This window comes from Chaetura pelagica, unplaced genomic scaffold (assembly GCF_000747805.2).
Source record: "Chaetura pelagica isolate M959 unplaced genomic scaffold, ChaPel_1.0 scaffold142, whole genome shotgun sequence".
NCBI lineage: Eukaryota > Metazoa > Chordata > Aves > Apodiformes > Apodidae > Chaetura > Chaetura pelagica.
In genome coordinates, this window is record NW_009952973.1 from 8,969,570 (window position 1) to 8,994,842 (window position 25,273).

General features: G+C 38.2%; 1 protein-coding gene across 1 annotated transcript in view; it reads left to right on the forward strand.

Annotated features, from left to right (window-relative positions):
* Nucleotides 1-25,273, forward strand: part of GALNTL6 (polypeptide N-acetylgalactosaminyltransferase-like 6) — a 277,333-nt gene that overhangs the window by 211,316 nt on the left and 40,744 nt on the right. Inside the window, exon 9 of the mRNA XM_009996002.1 lies at nt 24,355-24,472. Coding sequence (XP_009994304.1) covers nt 24,355-24,472 — 118 coding nt within the window. The remainder of the gene's footprint in view (nt 1-24,354; nt 24,473-25,273) is intronic.

The window sequence follows — 25,273 nt, forward strand, 5'->3', positions numbered from 1 at the left end:
CTTGTTGGCTCGAGTTTGCTAATACTCTTTAGCATCTGCCCATTATATGGGGTTGAGAGGTGTGTGTGTCATTCCCTAATTCTACAGGGTCTGCCAAATACTCCACAGCATCAGAATGCTTTTCTTCCTTTTCCTTCCAGTGCCCATAGTTCTTTTTTCAGAGGCAGCCATCAGTTAAGCATGGCATAGCAGCATCTTCACCTACCAATATATACCTTCTGATTTTTTGTCTACATAGAATAATAGTGACTGTCCAGCTATATTGCCATAGGACCCTGTTAGCCCTGAGGAGAAGAGATTTTTCTGGCTTCCACTCTGAAGAAACAAAGCTGCCAGTGCAGTGTGTGCTGGAAGCATGAAAAGAAGTGGCTGGGGAGAAATGTATCTATAGCCAGTGTTTCAGTACTATTCTTATGATATCTAATCAGAAGCTTTCTTGCCACAGTTTTAAGCCCTTTATATTCTGCCATGTACACTTAGAGAAGAACTTTTAAGTACCTGAGGACTCACGTCAGATCAGTTCATTGTTTTCGAGTACATTGTCTTACTTTTTTCAGTCTGCCTTAATAAGTCATGTTTTCTAGAGCTCTGATTGTCTTTGCTCTCCTCTGGCCTTTTTCCATACTGAGAACAGGTCCTGCACCAGCCAAAGCCTTATCATAGCCGAGGAGAACAGACGGGTAACTTTGCATGTCTCAGAGGCAACATCCCTTTTTTTTTTATTTCCTTGACATTGTTGATTCGTGCCAGGCTTGTACTGTGGCATAATCTCCATATCATTTTCTGCAAAACTCACATCTGTCCAAGTGCACATCATCCTCCTTCTCTTGAAATTCAGATTTTACATGTTTGAAGGCAAGACATGAATCTTCAGATCTATTTGAAGTGCCATATCAAAAAATGGTAATCTGTCTTCATTATCCTTAAATCAGTGTGATACTGTAATTTTACCTTTTTTGCCTTGTTTATTTCAGTTCTCCAATTTGCAAAGTTGTTTTTTTTTTAATTCTGATTAACCCTCCAATTTTTACAGCCTGTTGAAATTTTTTTTTGAGCTCTATTTCAGGTTCATGCAAATGGCAAATTCCCTTGTAAATCCTAATTGTAAGAATGTCTTTTTGGTCCGTGCCGGAAATCAAGATGTGCAAAGTTTTCCAACAATGAATCCAGTGGTTCCTCCATTTTCTCAGCCAAATATGTAGCATGTACCACTTCTGTGGCCCTGGAAAATCTGTCAGATTTGGAAGTCTTGTTTCTGTTGAGCAAACCTTTATAGATGATACACAAAGCTTCATCCACACGCACTACATGGCATCAGATTTATAGCACAATTACCTGAGACCAAGATCTAGCCCTTGTGAGCACATGTTGCAAACTGATACAGTTAATGCACAAAGCCATGTTTAAAGATTCACAGAATAGGGCTGCTGCATTGCACCATGTAGGTTTTTAATGCAGCACTAAATTGAATCAGATGCAGGACAATGTCTAGAGGTAGTCTCTCAAAACAATTCCCATTTTTATATTGGGCTATAGGTGGTTGCTTTTTAGTAGCGGCCATCACTAGTTCTTGCATCTCTCTGACAGTCAATATGCCTCTTCCATATTTCTGTAGTTGTTAACCGTGGCAGTAATCTGTGAATCATCTTTTATCTGAGACTTGAGTGAGAAAAAAAGTGAATACAAATTTTGTTTAAAATTTTAGGAGAGCTCAGTATAGGTATTGAAAGTAGAATGAATTGACATTGACCTTAGAAATAAGACATGCAAGATCACATTCTGAATTATCCCTAGGCACACCAGCATCTGTTTCTTTTTCATGTTAGTAATCAAAATATCATTATTCTAGCTGGAAGACAAGTTTGTCGAGAGGAAAAGGCAAATGCTTCCAGTAATCTGTGAGGTGAAAGTTCCTATTAAGAACCCAAATTTTGCTGTTAGTTTCTTTATAAAATGCTGTGCAGATCTTTTAAGAGACCGGGAACAAATGAAGTGCAAAACAGCTGATGTTTGTCATTCCATAAACTGCCAAGACAGTGTCCTTTATCAGAGAACAAGATTTATGCATTAGCTTTGCTCATTTCTAAAAATACCTATTTCCTTTGTGGGAAAATAGCACATAACTGTCCTTTCAACTCAATTATTTTGAAAATCAACCTCTCTGGTGTTTTCTTTTGTCAAGTTGGTATGTCAGTGTTATTTTCAGTGCCGGAGAGGCACTGTAGGCTTTAAATTACACAAGTCCATTTGCCCCCTACAGAAAATGAGGTGCTTGGAAGGAGAAAGAAGACTCACTCCCTCTGCTCTCCTGGTTCTCCGGCAGAAAGTTTAGCTGATTCTGCAGAATTTCCCTGGCTTTTTTGTGCTAGGGCAAATAACCACTCTGGTTTCCAATGAGTACAAATGACCTGTGGACGTGCAGTGTATTAGGAGTGGAAGGGATGGTGGTAAGCCAGGAGCACAGTGGGAGAACAGGAACAACATTTTTCCCTTTCAAAGCATTGTGAGCATGCAAAAAAACTCTCCAAGTACCCAATGAAAAGGTAAACAGCCAGGAAGAAAGTAATTTGGAGCAATATTTTCAGACCACTGTCTGGGGACCTCAGGGTAGTGGTTTCCAAGAGACTCCCAGAAGGCAGTGAAGGAGAGAGAGCAAACTTCCTAAGTTCTCAGCCCACAGGAAATGTTTCATGTTCCCAGCTTGCTGCTTTGCGGTAGGTTTTCATGTCTAGCCCATTTTGTAGTGATTCTGTTTGACAGAATGACAGTTTAAACAGAGAAACTATTCAAAGCACAATCTTTGTTCCTGACTTGTTGAAAGGGCATTCAGGGAAGAAGAACAGTCTGTTGTTACAATATATATAATTAGTGGATATAGCTAAATCATATATCAGGAGCAGCATAAACAAAACAAATTATTATAAATTTCCAACTGTATTCCCTTAATTTTTGCACTTTATCTTATATTGCTGTAATTGGTTGCATTTCCATTTCTGCTAAGTAGGGATATTATTATTATTATTCAATGGCAGAGAGATTCTGAGACAGAGTTGCATTTTTTGTAAAACACAAGATATTATCACTATTGCAACTGATTTCTAGTATCAATTCCTATAACAATAATTTAATAGATTAATACATTTTTTATACCAAAGCAGAGTATTGTAATTGTCCTTCTGCCTTTTAGCTTTAATTAATAGTTTGTTAAATATGAACGTTTCCCAGGCTCTGTGGGCACAGCTGACCACAGGCTGTAAGAATGTCTGCAGCAAAGAAGGCTGATAGATGGGCCTTAACTGCAGACAGATTTAATCTGTCTCATCTAATGCTTATTAAGAAATCTAACCTTGGTTAAATTGTATCATATGAACCTTCAGTTGTATCAAGGACTGCCAAATATCTGTTTTCTGCAGTAATTATTGGACCTACATCTCCACCTACTGGTTGATGAGGCAAAGTCCCATTCAAATGTTAGTTTAAATGAAAAACAAGTAGTGTTTTGCCTGTAAAAGCTTTTCTTATTATATAAAAGTAATTTTATGTGAAATTTGTTCCAAGTTACCTGGCCACATATATACTTAAGCCACTGACTTCAAACTAGTTGACCTCTGCATATTAGCCTAGGTCTTAATAATGAAAAAATTGCAAGAACTTTAAATTGGAGGGAGAAAACAGGTATTTAAACAACCTACAGATGGTTTCAGTGGGAATGCATGAGCACATCCAAGAGCCAAGTACACAGTAGACCTGTAAAAAGAGATTTCTATGTAAGTCAATAAAGCCTAATAGTATAACAAGAATTGTGTCACTAGAGAAATTATTAAAAAAAAAAAAAAAAAAAAAAAAAAAAAAAAAAAAAAAAAAAAAAAAAAAAAGAAAGAGAAAAATCTGTTGTAGCAAAGATCTCAAACAGCTGACTGATAAGGTGATTATAAGTGTTGGCATTCAGCTAGGAAAAAAAAAAGGGGGGGGGAATAGAAACAAAAAAAAATCCCAATAGCAGCTTAGAGGCTATCAAAGAGAAAAGACTAAAATTTAGTAAGAAAAAATTCAAAGTCAGAGTGGACTGATAATGCAAATTTATTTCAGAATAGATTTTATTGTTTGGTAACAGTAGAGAAAGAGAAATACTGTTTGTAAAAGCTGATGATCATAGACAATGATGACTCTCCAGTGTGATGACAGTTGTAAAAAGGGCAGATGCAAACCTGGAACTTATTTTTCTATAACCGTTGTCTCTTCATGATTCCAGAATATTTCAGAATCTCAGCTGCCCTCTGCTCATTTTCTTCACAAGTCAAGGATATCATCTTCTCTTAGCCTCAGACAGAATCTGTCATGCTTCTGTTGTCTTTTAGACACTACAACCTCTTCCTCATTTCCCCAGGGACAAGAGGAGATAGTAAAATAAATAGATTAAAAATGACAGCATCAGGTGTTCTTTTGTACCTTAATTTTCTCCAAAGATTTTTCTTTCTCATCCTTTACAATGGAGCATTAACCTGTGGGAACTGATGTCACATCCTCTCTAACTGCACCCTAAAACCTTTTGAGTGGCATTTCTACTTAATTTCTGGTTAATTAGCAGAAATGGCTTCAGATACTCAAGATATATTGGTAAAATCTTAAATACTGTGATATAAAGAATAAATACAGTTCAGTGCATGGTAAAACCAGAAATCTGATGCTTTGGCTGAGTAATAGTAACTCTCACACAGGCTTAGTTTTACAGAGACTGAGTTTAGATCAGATACCCCATCATATGCATCTACAAAAAAGTCACATGAGCTATTTAGAATTGAGTATCTTTTTTACAGAAGTTCATGTTAAATGGTGCTAGAATTCAGGTGATAAATGAAGCAGATTTCTTCTAAATTATATTTTGCTCAGAGCAATTTTTTCAAATAGTCACAGAAATAACACAAAATAGGAGCATGCCCTGAATGGCAAAACAGCTGTTACCCAGCTGGAAAATAAATTTTCCAGAAATGTGGAAAATAATTGAAAAATGCCTGAAAGGCACTTTGCTTCGTATCTGTAAACAACAGGCACCAGGAGATGTATTAAATGCCTAGTGAGACAATAGCTCTAGTTCTCCAGATAGCTGATTTTTTATCATTTCATTTGACTCAGATAGAGAAAGTTATTTCAGAAACTGTTACATGAATTTGTTAATTACTACATTTTGTGGCATTCTGGATATAATCTAGAATCCAAAATACCCTGAAAGGAGAACTAAAGCAGAAAAACGTGGGGTTCTACACACAAAACCATGACACCAGCAGGACTAGAGGGCTTCCTGCATCTTGACAGCAGCAGAGGTGATGCCTGAGATCTCTGAAAATGCTGGTCTTTCTGGAAATAAATTGAACACACCTAAGCAGCCAGATTGTTTAAAAATATTTGATCTGTCAGGTAACTCCTGGCCTGTTGCTAAAGAGAAATCGCATCCAATTTCCATCTTCACTTCAGTGGGCTTCTTCAGCCTTTTCTCATAAAATAGGTCATAATCAGATCCATAATTCCTCTGATTGTTCTAGCACAACTCTAAATTTAATTTCATTTCTTCTTTTTTGAAAAAAAACAGGCCAGATTTGTATGCAGCATCATGCTGCATGCAATCCTTAGCAGTGCTATTGATCTATATCTGCTGGAAAGGTCTCTACTAATAGATCTTAAAGTTGTGTTTGCCCTTTCCAAAGCTTATCTGATACTTGTTTCATCCATCTGAACTACCTGACCTTGCGCATCTCAGATGCTTGGAACAGCTATTCCTGGAAAAGTTCAAAAGATCCAGTCTTGGTTCTGATGAGAACAGGCACAAGATGTACAGGAGAGTAGCTCGATGACATGTATTTGAAAGATTCCCTGAGAACTTTGATGTTGCTTTTCCAATACTTGAGTCTATTTTTGTTCAATAAGCGATAATGTTTTTCCCTTCCATTTCTAATGAAGCCTGAAATTACCATAGCTTTTTTGTTTACTTTCTTGTTTGCAACAACATTGTCAATAGTATTAGCATGGCAGTAGTTGTCATAAAGCCAGAGGCAGAAGTGAAAATTATTTGTTATAGGTCCTGTGTGTTGGGAGGAAGAATGTTCTGAGCTATTTGATCCTTTCTGATATAACTAATATTTAATATCTTTATATTTAAACTATTTTTTTTCAGGGGAGAGAAAATCCATGTGAATCTAAGTGAAAAGCTCTTTGACTCTAAATGCTTTTGTAGCATCATTTTACCTTAGCTCAGATGTTGTTTTATTATAAAACTCAAGTAAACAGACATTTTCTCTTTCTGATTTAATTTTCTTATTGTGATTTGCCTGTGTAATAGCATGGAGAATACATTTTGAAGGGAAGAATTTTAGCAGTTAATTATTCTGAAATTTCTGAAAACCATGGATGAGTTTATATTACTGGTGAGTAAGGCTGTAGTAAGTAGACTGCCAGCTGGAAGTGTGACAGGGATGACAGATGTCAGTACTCAAAATACACCTTGAGACTGCTGGTGTCTTGTATATTTGATATCTGTTTAAATACACTTGGTGTTAGCCGTAAGGTCGGAGTCTGTTAATATTTACTTTGGAGAATTCTACCTTTTTGAGCCTTTTTCTGCCCTCTCTCTGAGTTATGTCTCTGTAACAGAGTAGTGTTAACACTGTACATATCCTTCCAGAGATATGACAGTAATGGAAAAAGTAAACTTTGGTGTCGTTAATCCATTTTTCAGAGTTAGGTATGTCAGTCTAAAGAATGTGCTGCTTTGGAGATTCGCTTGTTGGGACTCAAAAAAATCTGTAAATTACAACAATAGCTGTAGCAGTGGTAGCTCATTGTGGTGCCAGAAGCAGGGCTGGTTACTGATGTGCTGTCAGATTTGTTAGCTAAAACAGACTCCTGGGGGTTTGCATGACAGCTTTCCTTTCTGCACATTTGATATTCCTTATTTCTGAATTATTCAGCATTGCTGCTGCTAAATCTGATAGTGTCTCTGGAGCATAATTAGCTAAGGAGTGGTTAAAAACAGGAAGAAAGAAATATCCCAATTATATGCGCATTGCTCTGTGATTACTTCAATAGCAGTTCAAAGTCCCAGCTCTAGTTCACAGGAACCTTCAAGACAAGACTTGGAAACTCTAGGAGATATATCCTGGTCTTGGTCAAGTTAATAACAAAACTCCTGGTGTATAAAACAGCAAAAGCTAAACCTCTCAAGATATGTAAAAACAGATAGACCTGAACGAATGCTGAAATATCATCTATTGTCCATGTGTCTCACTGTTATGAGAAATGGAGGGACAGTCCATTTCTCCATGTGTGAAATGCTTTCATTGTTCTTTTTCCATGCCTCACCTTTTTTGGAAATTGAAATTAATTTAGTTCTCACCAAGATAATAATGAGAATATCTAGCTAGTGATTGATCTACTGCTTTTCTTGCTGGAGCTATGTTTTGCTAAAAAAAATAAAAATAAAAAATAAAATTGACATTTCAAGATTGGGAGTTTGGTAAGCTTTTGATTAGGTGCTTTAATATTTGTCTCATGGTAAATCAGAATATTCCCAGTTGGTTTACTTTCAATACAGATAGACTGGCTTATCTTAAAAACATTGCTCTTCTTGGCAATCATCATACACCTCTAATGTATGGCAAAATGTACTATCAGGTATGAGGAATACGTAACCTCTCTTTGCCATCACTGATGTCTATGGGAGAAATATATTTTGATTCCTCAGTGCCAAGTGAACCTGCTTTGTTTTTTCCTTTGAAAGATAGATACTTGTGTCAGACAGCCACTGCCTACAGTGAACTCTTAAGTCTCAGAAAGTCAATGGACAAACTTCTTGGTTTTGAAACAAGGCTTTAACATAGGGAATGAGAAAATTACTTTTTTAATACCATGAGCACTTAATTAAAAAAAAATTACCCTTTGTTTCTTTCACCTTTCACTAGGAGGTTTTAACAGCTATCTTTCTTAAAAGCTTTTGTTTGCATCACAAGTTTTAGTGAATTTGTTATCGAAGCATCTCATCAAAGTACAAAGATACTGATATTTAATTTAATAGATGAAGCACAGGAGAAGTGACTTAGCACAGAGGCATGTGGCAAAGCTAGAAACAGCAAAATTCAATGTAATTTTTGCAAACACCTCCTTCCTCTCTAGGCAAAAGACTTAGACATTCTGGATTTGGTTTTATTGATATTTTTAAACCATTATTATACCTGGAATCCTGAGGAAAGAAATAGCACTTTCCCACTGGAATACAGGACTTGAAGGTCTTTGCTCTTATTGCTGGTTGTCACTGGTCATGGATGCTTTTTGCAGCTATTTACATTTGAATTTGTAAAAAAATTGCCAACCATCCAAGTCTCTGTAAATCTCATACTAAACTCGGGATGTGATGGTGCTTAAGTGTTCAATTCAAATAGGAACATACACAGAGGACTACTGAGACCAAATTTTGCTTTTGTGTCTTAGAGCTTCCTCCTCCATATTCTCCAGCTCTTAAACATCTTTTTAAGTCAACCAATTTAAATTAACTGGTTAATTAGGTCCTTGGAAGAAATAAAAAATATTAAGCGTTTACTAAAATTTTGGGGGGCATTTAAGTTTTAGATTTAAGGCAATAACACAAAAATTCCACCAATATTTAATGTGATATAGCCCTTTTCAGTTTGTCTTCATTTGATGCATACATAGATTTGTTATCTCAAAAATGCACAGAAGTTATATTTCAGCTCTGTGTACCAGCCTTATTGGAAAGCAAATGGGCAGCGATGTATTTACACTGAAGCAAGGAGAGACAGCAGTATTGTACCATGTGATTTGGTTGACTGGTCACAACAGATGCAGCTCAGTATACAGAACATTTGATCCATGAAGATAAATTTTAAAATCTTATTAATGGAATAATTTCAAGTGACAACGATACTCACAGAAAAGTGCATGTGAGTGTTCTGTAAGCCTAAAAAGAAGCTGATCTCAACAAGCAAAATGTTTTGAATTTGAGATTCCTGGATGCGAGTATCAATGTTAAAGAAAACAAATTAGAAGAATCAGAAATGCTCATATAAAACCAAATGCTTTGTTAGAATTGTTAATCTTTATAATTATCAGAAGTAAGCTGGATTACTGAGTAGAACATCCTGGAGAATAGGCTTAAAGCCAAACTGGCCATCTGTCCATAGTAGTTACCTGCAGAAGTGATGTCAAAATTAGCTCCAGGGACACTCCAGCTGGTGTTCTCCAAGGGAAATACTGGATGTCATCAGTTGGAGTGCACCTTGCAGACATACTTTCCTGCCTTGAAGGTAAGGTCAATATACTCTGACAATAACAACAAGCAGAAAAGAGGAGCCTAGGAAAAGTTGTTGGAAACTGAGGTAGTGTTGGCCATGACTTCCCCACGTCCTTTCAAAACTGGAATGATACAGCAATTCTGATTTCAAGCACCAAGACATCTTCAGATTTAGCACATTATTGCAGGTGCAAATGATACTGCTTGGGTGCAGCATATCTGGAAAGGGTGTTCTGGGTCTTAGAAGGAGCCTAAAATTAAGAATGCTTCCAGGAGTGCTCTTAGGTACAGCAAATGTAGGGATTTCCCCGGTGATTTGCAAATCTGATCTAGAGAATGAAAAGGAGGAGGATTTCTGTGGTACACAGTATGAAGTCTTGGGACAGGCAAGAGGGAGGTTTATTGAATGACTTTGTGTGAGAGAAAAGAAAACGATGTGGGAAGATATTATAGAATACTTATTCTGTTTTGGAGGCTATTCTAAACTACCTAATCAGAAATAAGAGAATAGGGGTAGCTTAGAGTATGCATGAAACATTTGTAAACATACTAAATAATCTACTTGTGGTTTTCTAAAAGATACTAAAATCATTAATGTGGGCTTCTCAGGAACTGACTCTCATGGAACTTCATTTTCCTTCTTTGAAAGAGGATGTGGTGCCGTGAGACAAAGGGAGAACATGACCAGCTCCCTACCACCAGGTTGGGGTGAGGATGCTCCTACTATGGGGGACAGTCTGTCACACTGCTGACTTAGTAGTGTTGCCTCCTTTGCTTTACAGGAGCCATGTAAACTCACTGAAATGGCAAAACAAAATCCCACACACTCAGGAAAAAATGTTTTGTTTTCTAGCATTTAATTGAATTAAGCTGTTTGAGTACAAATCTGTCCTTATGGGGAGGAGACCACACACCTGCAAGCTACAGTGGGGAGGATTAGAGTGGTGAGTGCAGAGTGAGTTCTCTCCCTCTGACAGCAGCAAGATTAGATGTGTTGAGCAATATTAGGAACTCAGCTACTTAGAAGAACAGGGAGGCAGTAAGGGTGATTTTCTTTCCAAGGCATTTGGTGTTGCTGTTCTGGTTTGGTTTGGTGGGTTTTTTGGTAGTGGGGAAAGGAGAGTGGTTGGTGAGGAAGGTGCTGGAGCAGAAGTTTCCCTGCAACCCATGGCGAGATGGCAGCTGTGCCCCTGCACTTGTGGAGGGAAGTGGTGGAACATTCCCTGAAGGAGCCAGGAGGGGTGAACTTGGCCACTTGTCTTGGATTTTGTGGTCAGTGGATTTGCTGTCACTGGACTTGGATTGTGCAGCTGTGGAAGACCCTGGCACCAGGGGAGTTTGTTCCCGAAGCAGCCTGTGACTCTGTGGGAAGCCCAGGCTGGAGCAGCTCCGGACATTGTGGGAAGGACTTATGAAGGAGAGGTTGGTGGAGGACTCTGTCTGCTGGGAGGGACCCTGTGGGGAAGCAGGGAAGGACTGTAAGGAATCCTTCTTCCTGAGGAGGAAGGAGCAGCAGGAACCACCAGCCTGTGAACTGACTCTAAACCCCATCCCCTGTCTCCCTGTGCCGCTGGGGGGAAGGAGGCAAACCGGGAACAAAGGGATTTGGATCCAGGAAGAAGGGAGGGATGGGGTAACATATGCAAGCCCTGCTCTTTGTGTTGTCTGTGTCCTGAGTGTGCTTGATTTGTATTAAATTATTTTGTTTTCCCCAAGTTGAGTCTGTTTTGCCCGGGACCTTAATCAGTGAAGAACCCTCCTTGTCCTTTGTCTCAACCCGTGAGACAAAGCCATGAGACATGAGCTTTGTCCTTCTCATCCTGGTGTGTGTGTGTGTGTGTGTGTGCAGGGGGGAGCTGAGTGAGCAGCCATGGGCCTTTTGTTGTCATGTTGGGCCCAAACCATGACAGTATTTTAAAAATCCAACCCCAAACAGACAGTGCCTCCCTTCATTACTCTCTGATTTAACAAATCCTGCAGGAAGTGAAATCAAGTCTCAAGGTGAATCCCTCCCTTGTGACACAGGGAGAGGAAGGTTATTTTCTATGTTGCCTCTACATGGGGAGCAGGAGTGTGCTGAGTTTTCTCCTTGGGAAATGCAGGTGTATGAACCACTCACAGATTAATGGGAAGGTACCTAAAAGGTATTGGTATGGACAGAGTGATGTATGGAGGAAGAAAACCACTAATGCAGAGCATGCTGTGTCAGATTTGCTTGAAGCTGCTGTCACAGTCCTGGAAGGAGAAGCAACAAAGACAAAATGCTGACCTCTGTGAAGCTCATTCTTCTTCTAAGAAAATGCACTCAGTCTTCCTTTCTTGCTATTACTCTTTGTCACAAAATTGTATCTTCCAGCTAGAGCAGGTTTTGGCCTTCAGGAATAGTTCCATCTGCAAGTGATTGAAAGATATTGTCAGGAATCCACTTCACTTGACCCCAAAATACAGCTTAGTTGTGGCTGTGTTTCTTTTCTGCCTCCATTGAGAGATAAAGCCTCATCACTAACCAGCAAATTCAATTATGAATGGGGTTCTTTTAGCAATACTTGGAAGCAGATTTTTTTTCTCTTTGGCTTCTTTGCTTTCCCACTCACTCCTAATATTAGTTGTTAATGAAATGGCATCCTCTGTAATTACAGTGGAGACATGGTTTTGCTTTTACAGTATAGTTATGAGAGGGAAATCTTTGCAGTGTTCTGTTTAATTTTATTCATAAGCATAGCATTTAGAGGAATAGCATCCTGTGTGCAGCTTCAGAAAGAAAGCTATAAAAGTGATTCTGTCAGTGCTAATCATTTCAATCTTTGACCTGCAATTCTGTGTTTTATAATGTACTCACTTGTGTTTTGCAATTTGTATTTAATTGCGTGTCTGAAAAGGCTTGTGCATAACAGTCTTCCTTTAAATCTTTCATTAGTGTTATTTTCTTCCCAGCAGAATATGGCTGAATGCTACAGCAGCTGCTTTGCAGCTATAACTCTTCCCTTTTATTGCTGATAATGACAGCCAACAATTTACTGTGTGTATTAAGTTTGGTTATGTGTTTTGTATAACTGAAGTTTTCAGGTAAATATTTTCACAAATGTGGGACAACAAATGTCAGAGTGACCTAATTACTGTTCTTCCCTACAGTTTCTGTGGGCTGTCTTCTGCTAGATGGAGATGAGTTGTTTTTAAAATGCATTTATTGGTAAAGTATTCAGATTTATTATCCCACTGTTTATGCCATCATATTTCCCATTTGTGTTTAGCTGGTAGTCAGGAAATATTTCTGCTTAGGAAGGTAAAGGAAGGACTGGCCTAAGTGAAGGGTGTGAAACCTCAATCCATGCTGTCGGGCTTGCTCTAGCTGCCGAGAGAAGCATCCTCTGAGAGCTCCCCCCTTCAGGGGAGCTGGCAGATTTTGCCAGCAGGAAATTGGGGCATGAACTGGGATGCATTCAGAGGGGGTGGTCAGGGGACTCAGGTCAAGAGATCAGAAAGAAAGATTACAATGACAGTGAAGACACAAGCAGCTCTCTCATCAGAGGACTTAAGATATGTGCAGGTTTTATTCACTTAGCACATCTGTGCTGACCCTGGCCCTTGTCACTTAAATGACAGATGATAATCTCAAAGAGCAAGGGTGGATTACTGAGCAGTACAAGCAGAGGTGATGTAAGTGCCTGCAGGGCTAAAGTAGTGTCCCATGGTGAGAAGGTTCTGGGCAGATGGAGCAGTTTGCCTCTTTAGGGAAAACAAATTATTTCAGATGTGGAGCCCATTTACGCACTGACACTGAGTGGGGGTTACAGCAGCACCCTGATCTTTTACCAACTCTATTTTCCACTTCCAAAGACAGGCTCCGCATTCAAGGCTAAGAATCAGGGAAAAGTGGAAACACCTCAAAGCACAGACTCAGGGCCTTAAAAGAGCCACTGAATCTGTATTTCAAGTATTTCCATCTGGAGCTAATAGAGAAGTTGGATCAGAAGCACTGAACGCTCTTTGTGTCGTCTGTAAAATGATATTTTACAATTACCAATTCCATCCTCTGAATATCGTCTAGTTAAGGAGACTATCTGTCAGTAACCATCAAGACAATATAAAGGCTATTTGTTTGTGGTGATGAGTGACCATGATGGAGGAGATCAGATGAAATGACAGTTTCATTGTGGCTGGTAGCTGCCATTTCTAACAGAGATTATTCTGATTATTTGTTATTAAGAATTTGCCTTTTTTATGTTGCGTATTTTTGTTGTTGTTAGTTTTGGTTGGTTTGGGTTGGTTTTTGTGCGGTTTTTTGTAAACTCTTACCAATAAGGCCTTTATAGGTCTGTTGCAAGAGTCTTTATTACTGTCCCCCTTACCTTCCTGCCACTTCAGAATTTGATATGCCTTTTGCATGCTTTCTAATTTAATTCTGAAGTGATAGGGCTTTCACTAGCAGATTATTTTGAATGATTCTGGGATGACTGCACAAAGTTTTCCAATTCTTCAAATGTTTCTTAAAATAACCATATCATTTACTTTATCCATATACTATTAGTCTAGATAAATGCAAATTAATAGTATTTCCTGGAAGCGAGTATAGACAGGAGGCTTGAGATTTGAGTAGATGCAGTTGCAGTGATTACATGTTATTGTTTTCGGTTTTCAATATTTCCTTGCGGTGTTTTCATTATAGGTATGGATAGGTTAGGGTGACCCCTCCTGATCCTTGTGCTCTCACCCGAAAGGCAGTGGGACGATGCTGGCCCAAGGATGGCTGGGCTGTGTGAACTTCTGAATCCGGGAGGTAAAGCCTCTGCAAGGCAGCTGCTTGCTGTCTCAGAGGCCAGACCTGTATCCAGTCCAGCCCTATCCCACATGAGGCTGGATTACTTCTGGGGAACTGTCATTATTCTGCCTTTGAATTACTCCTAGAAGTCCTCTTCAGCTTGCTGTTCTCATATATAGATCTTGTACCTTCTGGCTATGCGAACATTTTACATTGGCTGTCTCACTGGATAGAGGTACTCTTGTGTGTGAGCAGTTATACTACATAGGGATTCTTGATTCCAGCTCTGAGATCAGTGTGGTTTGTTTGGAATAGTTTGCATGATGGCCTGTAGAATTTACCAGAATTCTATGGCAAATTAATTTTCTCTATTTGCCTTTGATGTCAGGTCTAGAGTTCACATACAACAGCATCATTTTGTTGGCTATGTATTCTTCATACACTTAAACCATCCAAAGACCCACCTGCAGATTTGCAAGGCATATTGGTTGGAGGCAGAATCCTGTATTCAGTCATACAGATTTCTAGTTCTTCACCACTAGATACAACCATTTATCAGTAAAGAGTGTAATACATGTACTTGTGACACATTTAAATATGCACTTACATTTAGGATAAGAGAACAATGTGGTATTTCAACTGGGATAGGCAATTTTCCTCTCAGCTTCATGCCTAAGTCTTCACATAGCTGAAAGAGTTTCTAACAGAAGTGAACATTTATAACAGCAGGCAGGAACTCATGCCATCAAAACATTTTACTAACAGTTAATGAAAACTGTCTATATTCTAACATTGTTTTTTAAAACAACCAGTTCACATCCAAAGTCTGAAAGCAAAACAGTAGATATAAATCTTTTTTGAGGAAATAAAATCTTCTGCAATTCCTGACAGCCTTGCTGTTGAAAACCTCAAAAATATTAATCTGCAGTAGATCACACTGCAGATATTCTCTCTCTCTCTAGTTCATTATTGCTGAAGCACATTTCCAGGGACTTTTAGTACAGAGTGAATGAGCTTATGCAAATGTTGAGAGCTATCCCTACACCAGACTTCTATTTTATTTTTATTATCAAATGGAGATTTTTTTTAATGTGATTTACTGTGATGATAAAACAGGAAGGTTCATTTCCCTGGGTTTCCATGGTCCTGCCAGCCCATCCTTACAACAACATCAAATTAAAAGTAGATGCTGTCATGGGACAATAAAGTGCTCAACCTCATCAGTTTTCAGCTCCTTCATCCTTCATTGTGAAGTGCTTTCCAGTGTTTTTCTGTCAGTTCCATTTTTTAAAAACTGCTTTTACTGTTTCACAGTTTTTACAAGAAAATGTTGTTATGCCTCTGGTGCAGGCAAAGAGAAATCTGATTTTGTTGTAGTGAAGTGCCTGCCTCCCCATCACCCTCCATAATAGGGTAACATAGCAAATTGCAGAGCTTTAATAAATAGCAGTGATGCATCTAAGAGCATGTTTCCAGAATCTCAGAATGCCTTTGACTGCATATTTGCCTCTTCCGGCATCATATTTTTTGTCTTCTCATAACTTAATGATAACGTTCTTGAAATCATTCACCACTGGCAAATGCTTTTTGTAGCAATGGCATGGCTACACAGGCTCTAGTCGTCCTCCCTGTCAGCGTGTAATCATTTCAGGCTTCTGCATTAACCCCCAAAGACAGACATAAATGAAATATTAAAATTACCTCTTGTCCCCATGTCCTGCCTGTGTTTGAAGCAGCGTGTGTGCGTAAGGGTAGAGTGGGAGCAGTTGCTGACATGATAGTGAAGGACTGATCAAAGGAACAGTGTTCATCCACATCCTCAGCTCTACAGCAGATCACAGGCCATATCATTAACTGTGTATCTCATCCACTTAGCCAAGTGTGAGGGCTCTGGCTGCTTGAATCAGAGTAGCTACAGGCAGTTTGTGGGACTGTGGGCCATTCTCCACAGGGACCCTGAAGAAAAGCCAGTTCAATCAACGTGCAAGGCAGCAGCGTTTTGAAATATTTTGCTAATGAATCTGAAGCAGTTTATTTTAACTATGCTTCTATTTTTTTTAAATGTCTGTAACTCAGAAGTGTTCTGGAAATGGCCTTCACTATTCAATCTGATCTGGCATGTGAGTGGTGGGGTGAACAAAAAAGAAAATCCACTGAAACTGATTTTGCCATTTCCTTGAAATGCCTCAGTACTAACTCTTCACATTGGCCCACCTAAATCATTCATTGTTACACAACTGCAGCTTCAGTCTGAAATACTGCAGGAGAACCAGAGGCTTCTGTTTTGTTTGGAGTTTATGGTGATGATTGTAGTTCACCTGCCTTTTTTGTCTTTTTTCAGTTTCCCAACTGTTGCAAATATGCTTAGGATAGCATGCAGTACTGTGTAGTACAGTGATTAGAATGAACTCTTTTCCTCACCTGGCATCCACAAAAAGACTCAAGCAACTGTTTTACCAGCCCACATGGAGCAGATGTGGCACAGGTGACAAGGAAAGCCTGATGGACAGACCTCCATGCACTGATCCTGGTCCTGCCTGCAGAGCAGCCACCACGGCGAGCGGTGCTGCCGAACCATTCCATGGGCTGGCTGGCTTGGGCTGCTCAAGGGGCTGTGCTGGAAGGTGTCAGCAGTGCAAAAGATGGGTGTCCCGGTGGCAGCTCATAATCCCCACTTGTGCAGTCGCTTTTGTGCACTATATGCAAAGTTTTTTTTTCTGGACTGTGGCACCCTTACATCTGTTTTAATCTGGAATAGGTTCATAATGTTTTAGAGTTATAGAAATCAGAGTTATAGAGTTACAGTAATGAGAATAGCTTAATCAGAATCACCTGTAACTTTTAACAGCAGCTAACTGATTGGGTTTGTTATTATTTATCTAGGAATCTTTCCTTGGGAGGACGAGGTCTGAGTTAAAGGACTATTTTGGAAATAAGAACGTATGCATGGGCCACTGGATATGTTTTAAGAGGAATCATTTATCATTCTTAATGAAATTTTAAAATTTCTCCTTTGGTTTAAACTTTGCCTATAATGCTGTACTGGGCTTAATTAAATCAACAAAGCAAAAGTAAGCACTGGAAAACGAGGGTAGTTCTCTGGTGTATACCTCTGCATCTAAAGAGGGGAAGATAGCATTGTAGTTTGATAGTAATTCTGCTGAGCTACTGCCCCCATGTATTCTGAGAGAACATCCTTGAAGGTAGTGACAGGATTTAATGAACTGTTGTTATTCCCTAATATTTGAGAGGTGGTGATGGAGTTACTGCACAACCAGGATGCATAATGTAAAAATATGCTCTGGACTTGTTCCTTACTTGAAAATAGAAGTTTAATCTCAAATAAGATGTCAATTTGACTAAGTGTTGCCTTCCATAAACACGGATTTCCTTGTTAGCTTGAACAGACTTTTCCTGTTTAAAATTAAGATGTGCACTCAGGTTAGGGTACTGGCATTGCCTAGGGAAAGGATGATTGTGGGAGGTACATTCTGCCTTCATAATAAAAATAACTGGATTTTCAAAAGAACCGGGAACAGGATGACTTCTTCCACTTCCCAAATTCTTAAACTGTGCAAAACACTACTTACCTGTTTGAATTCTAACATTGGTTGATTTTATATGCAGAATTTGGTATAGTGGAGACTCCAGACAAGTTGAGAAAAAAATATATCCTTTAAAAATATATGTATCTTTTTCATGTGTAGTTTTAGATAAGCTTCAAACTGAAGCTTTCTGAAAGCCAGGAGGGCTAATGTAGCTTTCTATTTTAGGGACAGTTCATGATATTTTGCTTTTGATTGATCTTTATTTTTTACAGTTTATTTTCAAATATTACATTTTCAAGGGACAATCCTGGTCCAACCTTTCTAATTACTACTCTAGTTTACATGAGATGGCTCAGCACCCTGTCAACCTGAGACTTAAAACTATCCAATGAGGAGAATCTGCCACTTACACAGGTTTCATATAATGGCACTAACTAGCCATAGTCTCCCACAGTCACTACGTAAGAATGCAAATTTTTACCAGAATTTTTTGAACTCCAAGGTTCATGAAAAATATGCCACGTTTGGCATCAAAATGAAGCCTTGTTGCAATTTCAGTAGAGCAACTTTTAATTATGTGGCGACGCAGGCTGCAAAAGCACAAGTCAAAGTCAATTGGCTCTGACTGCCATATTGCGTAATAGTGCCTTCTGTGCTGGGAGGAAGCAGAGAGTCAGAAGTTTGTGGGACTTTGTCACAAGCTGTCACTAGCAGCTACTGTCACTAGTGGGTACTGTTGTGTACATACCCGCTCTTCTGCTACATTAGCATTTCAAAGGTTTGAGTTGTCCAGGAAGGATGTTACTTGAAGTTAAAATATAATGGAACTCTGCTAAACCTGAATGTGATTCTGCTCTGGAAAAGGGTTGTTTTGTTGTAGGCATTTACTAGAATTTAAATGGAACTGCTTAAAAAGAAAGATACTTACCATTGCACTGTTAGTCATTTTGTGCCAGCCTATGGATGAGGGATCTCTTAGATTGAGTGGTGTAGAGATTATTTGGGGAAAAAAATCAGGAAAACATTTAGCACAGAAATAAACATGGGTGAAATATTAGTGCTATGCCTCTTAAAGGACAGATATCTCATAGTTTAGTTATCACTTTAAAATAGTGACTGGATGCCAGGGAGTAGAAATATATATGAAATATGTATGTGTATGCATATGCATAGGTATTTATTGATTTATTGTAAGTAAGGTGGAGACAGTGTGCATCTATATTAAATCTGTCAACATATGATGGATTTTGCAAAAAAAACTCATTAGAAAGATATAGCAAAGAAGAATTAACATAAGAAAATCCTAACTGCTTAAAGAGTGACAATAAAATTATACAGCAGTTTAGTAAGTGAATACAGATTACTGAAAGCAACTGGATATATAGGAGTCTGCACAGTGGGATGCAGCTCTACAAATCAGAATTTGTGTGAGTAGCTTCAGTTTGCTTTGTGAAAATCGCTGGTGTACCTTACCATAAGTACTTGGAACTTCAGAGTTACATACATTGATAGAGGAAAAAAATGAGCTGGCAGGTTACAGCGTACTGTGATGACAGCCTTGAATGTACAGTGAAATAACTCCTGGGGTGGAGGAAGTTTTTATGGGGAGAAAATCAGCTTTAGGACAGACCCTTTCCTTAGCTGATCTGCCATATATTTTAAGATACCGTTTCTAGACCCTCTAAGGATGCAATGATGTGGACACCAGGAATGCAGTGGTTTGCAAAACCTATGTCACCATTTGGTACACACAGAGGCACAAATTCATCAAGGGAAAAAGTTGTTCAGAATACTGAACACTTGTTCTTGAGGAAAAAAAAAAAAGAGTAAATCCCATAGGCTGATGTCACAGATAAAGAATCTACTTTTCAAATGTTGATGATTTTATAAATATGGAGATTACTCATGTTATTAGAATAGATAAAAGATAAAAGAAAGCAGGGCCTTAGAGAACTATTAAATGCAAAATAAGTTCAATGCATTTCAAAATACATTTTAAAGTATATCTATAAAAAGTTGGTTAAAGGGTTAAGTATATAGAATATTCTGGGTTTTTTCTTACTTCTTAAAAAATTCAGTAAGTCTGACCATATTGATTCCAGCTAGATCAACATTTTTTTCAGTGCTTAGTATAGAATCTGTCCCTCAATTTATCTTTAGCTGAAGCAAACTTTTAAGTTCATATTTTTGTCATCTGTTTTATTAATCTATGTTACTTCCTCACCATTCAATCAACTCATCTTAATTTCACTTTTTCGTACTTCTGCATTCACTTCATTTCATAAAAATGACCAAGTCTGTCTCTAACATTATACATACATAGGTTTTAATTCTTAGTTTTATTAGAATATTTTATTATCTAGCATTAGTGTCAGCTTCTGCTGTTTGCTCTAAGAAGCTTTGGTGCAGTACCAGGAATCACTGCAGAGAACAACAGAAGCAGTAACCACTGAAACAAGGTATTTTATTTTAATTTATTCACTCTTCTGAGGTGCATTCATGTTGTATCACTGGGGTAGAGGGGCACACTCCTTGATTAGCAAGACATTGAAATTCACAATAAAAAGTGCACAAGCTCAACTTCAAGGTGCACTCAGTAGGTCACCAGTCATTTCTGGAGCTGTCACTATGTCAGCAGCAATGCAGTGCCCTTCCTCCTCAACTATCACATCCATGATTCCACAAGGTCAACAGGACCCAGTGCTGACTCTTTGTGTGGGCTGACATGTACTCCAGTTTTTGTACTGCATGCCAGTTGGTTTGGCACTGAAGGTCAGTTTGTCTAACTTACCCTGCATTAAGTGGACGTATCTTTTCAGCATTCATCTGTTTCTGTTCAATAGTTCAGCACAGAACCTTTCATCAGTCTGGGTGATAGAGAGCTGCACAGTGTAATGTGCCATTCACTGGGTATGATTATAATGACCAAATTTCAGCTGTTCCAGGCAGATGATCCCTATCAGTCCTTTCCAAAGTTCCTCAGTATGCAGCATTATCATCTCAATTCAACAGTGATCAGTGCACAGTGTAGTATTGTTGAACAATAGATCACACAAATCTGTGTTCACCTCCTGACGTGTGACAGTAAATAGATGTGTCATTGGGCGTTTTCCGGTTTCCCCGTCAGCTTACCTACTGCACACGTCATCTAGTACAGGTGCTTTCCTAAGTGTCTTTCTTCATGCTGTCAAAGCTCTTCTTTTCTTTTTACATCTTCATGAATTCTTTGGGTCCAATTTATGAATCACTCTGGCAATGTAATGATTCCAGACCCTGCTATGCAGTTTGTTTGCAATATACCACACTGACTTCTAATGCAAGTAACTTCACACTGCTTTTAAGTCTGTGTCACTCTTTCTCTTACCTTGAAAACTCATAGATTATCTCTTTTCTTCCTCTGCTTGTAAATTACGAGAATTTACGAAATTCTTCTCTGTCTTGTGTTGGGGTGGTTTAGTTCTTTTGCAGTATTACTAAATCAGACCTTTTTTTCCATCTCAGCACAAGGATCTGTGACTTCTTGGGCCATTTTTGGATCAGCTGACTTTTACTTGCAATTTTGTTCTTCTGGGTATAGTCGCTGTGTCTGTGCAGTACTTCTCATATGGAAGGTTTTTCAAATTATTTTTAAATTTAGCAACCTTAGCTTTTCTAGCTTTTCTGATGTTTTGGGAGTCTTTGTCCTTTTCAGTTTTTTACTATAAGGATTTTACAGCTTTCCAATGTAATTACTCAAGTTTAATTGTTAAGTGTCTGAATAGGATGTTTCATGAAAAATTGCTTCTACAAGCATAGCTTTGTACTTGACATTTCTGTTTGGAAGCCATTAAACAAGATTAATTCTTCTCCTTTGGTCTCACAGCAGTTCTTACCTGTGTGAGTGATCCTATTGACTACAAAAGGACTTTTCATATCAGTCATGATTATAGGACTGGACTCTTATCTCCGTATTTTTGAGACAGTTTAAGGCCTGTTCAGCAACAGATGCAAGTATTCTGTGCCAAGTGGTCAGGTTCACACAGCTTATTGCTCATCCCACTCCCATGAAAACCAAAAAGGTGTCTTCTCCATCACTCTTCCTGCAAAACAAAAAATGTCAGAACGACTTGTAAAATAAAAAATAAAGGATGGAGCAACATTACATGAAATGCCTTTTTTCTTTCTTTTTCTTTTTTTAAAATAAGTGCAAGAAACATTAGTTTGCTGCTGTTCCGGTCATTGTTTGGTAGTTTTGCTAATTGTAATAAAAGTTCTGAACTCTCATGAACTAATGTCTAAATAAGGGTTTCTTTACTCAGTATTACGAATGGAAAAATCTACAAATTAGTTATAAAGTGGCTTTTGGAAGTACCTGCCAATTATTTTGCAATTTGAAGTCTGATTTTTCCATCTTCCATATGATTCACTTGCTGGGATTTTTCCTTTTGATAAGCCATCCACTGTGTCAAAAAAAATGCTCAGGAAAGATGTACCTAAAAGAAGTTTAGAAAACTTGCGTTTTCCCAGTGATTCTGGGACTTTATTTCTTCTGCCAGTAAAGATTCAGTTACAAGCATTCTCTATGCAAGTCCATCTTTATAAAAGGATATTATATTTTGATTATTAGAACTTGAAGTCACAAAGGGCATGTTGAAATAAGGTTTACTTTGATAGGAATTGAAAATGTATTGTAGTAGTCTGAATCCCAAGGGGAAGGTTTCTAATAAAATCTCCATTGAATGTATTCATAGGTGGAAAGAACAGTCAATATTTGAAGTATGAAATGTCAATAAAAGTAAAAAAGTATTACATTCAGTGTATGTTACAGTAAATGGCCTTGCCAGTTAGGATATTGCAGCTTTGTTTCACAAAGTTTCTCTGTGCTGTTGAAAGTATATTCCTCTAAAGGAAAGTAGAATTAGTCTGTTAAAACAGGCCTCCCTAGTTGTTAAAACAAAGAGTTTAATGTAAGATACAATCTTACATTATATCTTACATTTATGTACATTTTAAAAACTATCTTATAAAAGTGAAAAGTAAAATATCTGTAATGTTTTTCATTACCATGAATGCAACTGAGAGAATCACATTCTAACATTGATTCATGTGGGGATTCACTGGTATCCTAGTAGTGGTGGCAGAGGCCACTCAGCTGTCTGTTTCCTATTTTATCTTCTCCCTTGGCTTAGATAAAAAATAGCAATATAAAAAGATTTAAGGCAGAGAAAATGTGGCAGAATGGTGTTCCCTTAACTTGGTGTTAACTCTTTAATAAACTTCTAACTTATGCATAGATTCCTGTGATACCTACCAGTCCTGAATTCACTGCCAAATCCGAAATCAGTCACAAAGGGTGAAGCTTTTATTTGCCAGTCAGTTTTACAGGGGTCGTAGCACCTGCTTTCATAGCCCCAAACAAACCACCAATAGTAATTCAGAATAAAAATGCCTCAAGATGGGACGATCTTCCCTCAGGGGCTGCAGTGTTACAAAGCATATGGCATAGGATCTGGTTTCATGTCTATTCTCCAATAAGGAAGCACTGCCTGGAAGCCATCCAGGTGTCTCTTACATAGGGAGAGTTACATGTCTTTTCTTTTGCGGACCAGGCATCATCAGGAAGGCACTGCTTCTAGCCTCTTGCTCTAAAACTCGTTATATGTGTGCTCACCTGCATTGATTGAACAGGTGGATTGGACTTTTTTCAGCATGCTGTCTCCTCACTGTTAAGTGAATATCCCTTTTATCCCCCTTCCACCACAATTTCAAGCAATCATTGAGCAACATTTAAATCCTGAGATCTGACATTGTATTTACTGCATTAGAAACATGGTGTTGTTGGTAGTGAAAAAAAAACAACAAAACAAAAAAAACAAAACAGAACACACACACAAACAAACAAAAAACACCACCAAAAAAAACCCAAAACAAACAAATAAAACAAGCAACAAAGGAAACCCATATTGTTTCCAGTAAAAAATTCCTGCTTATACATTTAAAATGTACTTCTCATTAATATTCTCTAACACTAGCTTTAAATATCTCATTTGTTTTCTGTACTGTTTGTGGAAAAGCCTGACTTCATTCAAGTAAATTCCACGTTTATTCATGGAACAAATGGAAACACATGAAACATAGCCAATTATTTGCCGATGAATTAAATTACCACTGTGAGGCAAAGTTCAGGAGTTTTAAATGGTGCTGTAGAACTGCAAATGTTTAACTCCCAACAGCTACTCTGCAGCCATCTGCTGTCACCTTTCTACCTTTCTCTAGCCAGCTGCTATAACACTGAAATGAACTGACAACCTTTACCAATTTTGAAATGTGAATTACTTCACATGGAATAAGGACACTACCTTAAACACTTTGGCAGGTTTCCCAAGTCCCTTTCTTCTTGTTCCATGGGTTTATGTAGTAATGAGCAGAATTCATTGGGTTTTTATAAACTGGTGTTTGAGCATGACTGTCTTTCCTGCTCTATAGCTATCTACATGTCTATCACATTGCTTGTTTCTCATCTAGAGTCCATTTAAGGTGAAGAAAAGTAAATATTGTCTGTTTACAGTACAAACCTTTGTCAGTGCCTTCCATAGCTTTGCAATTGTTGAAGCCAGACCACCTACATTCACACAGACACACAAGCCCGCACACACGTGGTTCAAACATCTTCATTATTGCATGTCCATGTACATTGCTAATCTTCGCAGTTTTTTAAAACATGGCATGATAGTTCTTGTCATTCATAGCTTCTTTTATTCATCCTTCAGGTCTCCTGTAATGGCTGGGGGTCTTTTTGCTGTTAACCGGAAATGGTTTTGGGAGCTGGGAGGCTATGATCCAGGATTAGAAATATGGGGAGGAGAGCAGTATGAAATCTCCTTTAAGGTAAGTCATCAAGTCACCTTATACAATACTTCCTTACTTGTTTAGAGCAAGACTCAGTAATTTCTTACCTACTTTGTGATTATTATGCTTTCATTAATACTGACTTTTATCTTTTTACTAAAATTAATTTAGAACAAAACTACTATTTCCTATTAGGAATTTCCACTAATTTAACATAGAACTACGCCATAAACTATGCTCCAGAAGCCACACAAAAATCACACTGAGTGTGGGTCCCTCTGAAAATCTGGTAGCTTACCACCATCAAAGAACAAAATTCTATCTGGTTCCTTTTGTTATGTCTTCTCTGCTTCTCTCAGACGCTGCATTTACTTCATGCTCAAATTTTCAGCCTGGCTCAATAAGCCAAGAGAGAAATAATTGAGGAAAAAAAGAAAACTGCATATCTTTCTGCCTAGATCAACAAGTTTAATCATCTCTTGGGGTAGGCTCCCCTGGAGTCAGCTCAGGGAAATTAGTGGAAATGGAAAGTCCTAGCAAGAAGGACTCCGTTCAGTGGCAGTGAATCACTAGATCAGCTTGGCTGCTATGAGCTGTTATCTACTAGCCAAATGTTCAAAATCAGATTATTTTTTTCATTGCATTTGAATAATTGTAGTGATTAAATATATTGAGAGTTTTCAAGCACTCGGGTTATGTACAACCGGACATGGTTTATCCTCTACGTCAACGTGTATTAAAATCAGTTACTTGGCTTTCACATGTCAAGTTGAACATCTTGTTACTTTCCACATATAAAAATAGGTATTTGCTTTAGTTTGATGAAGACTAACATATCTA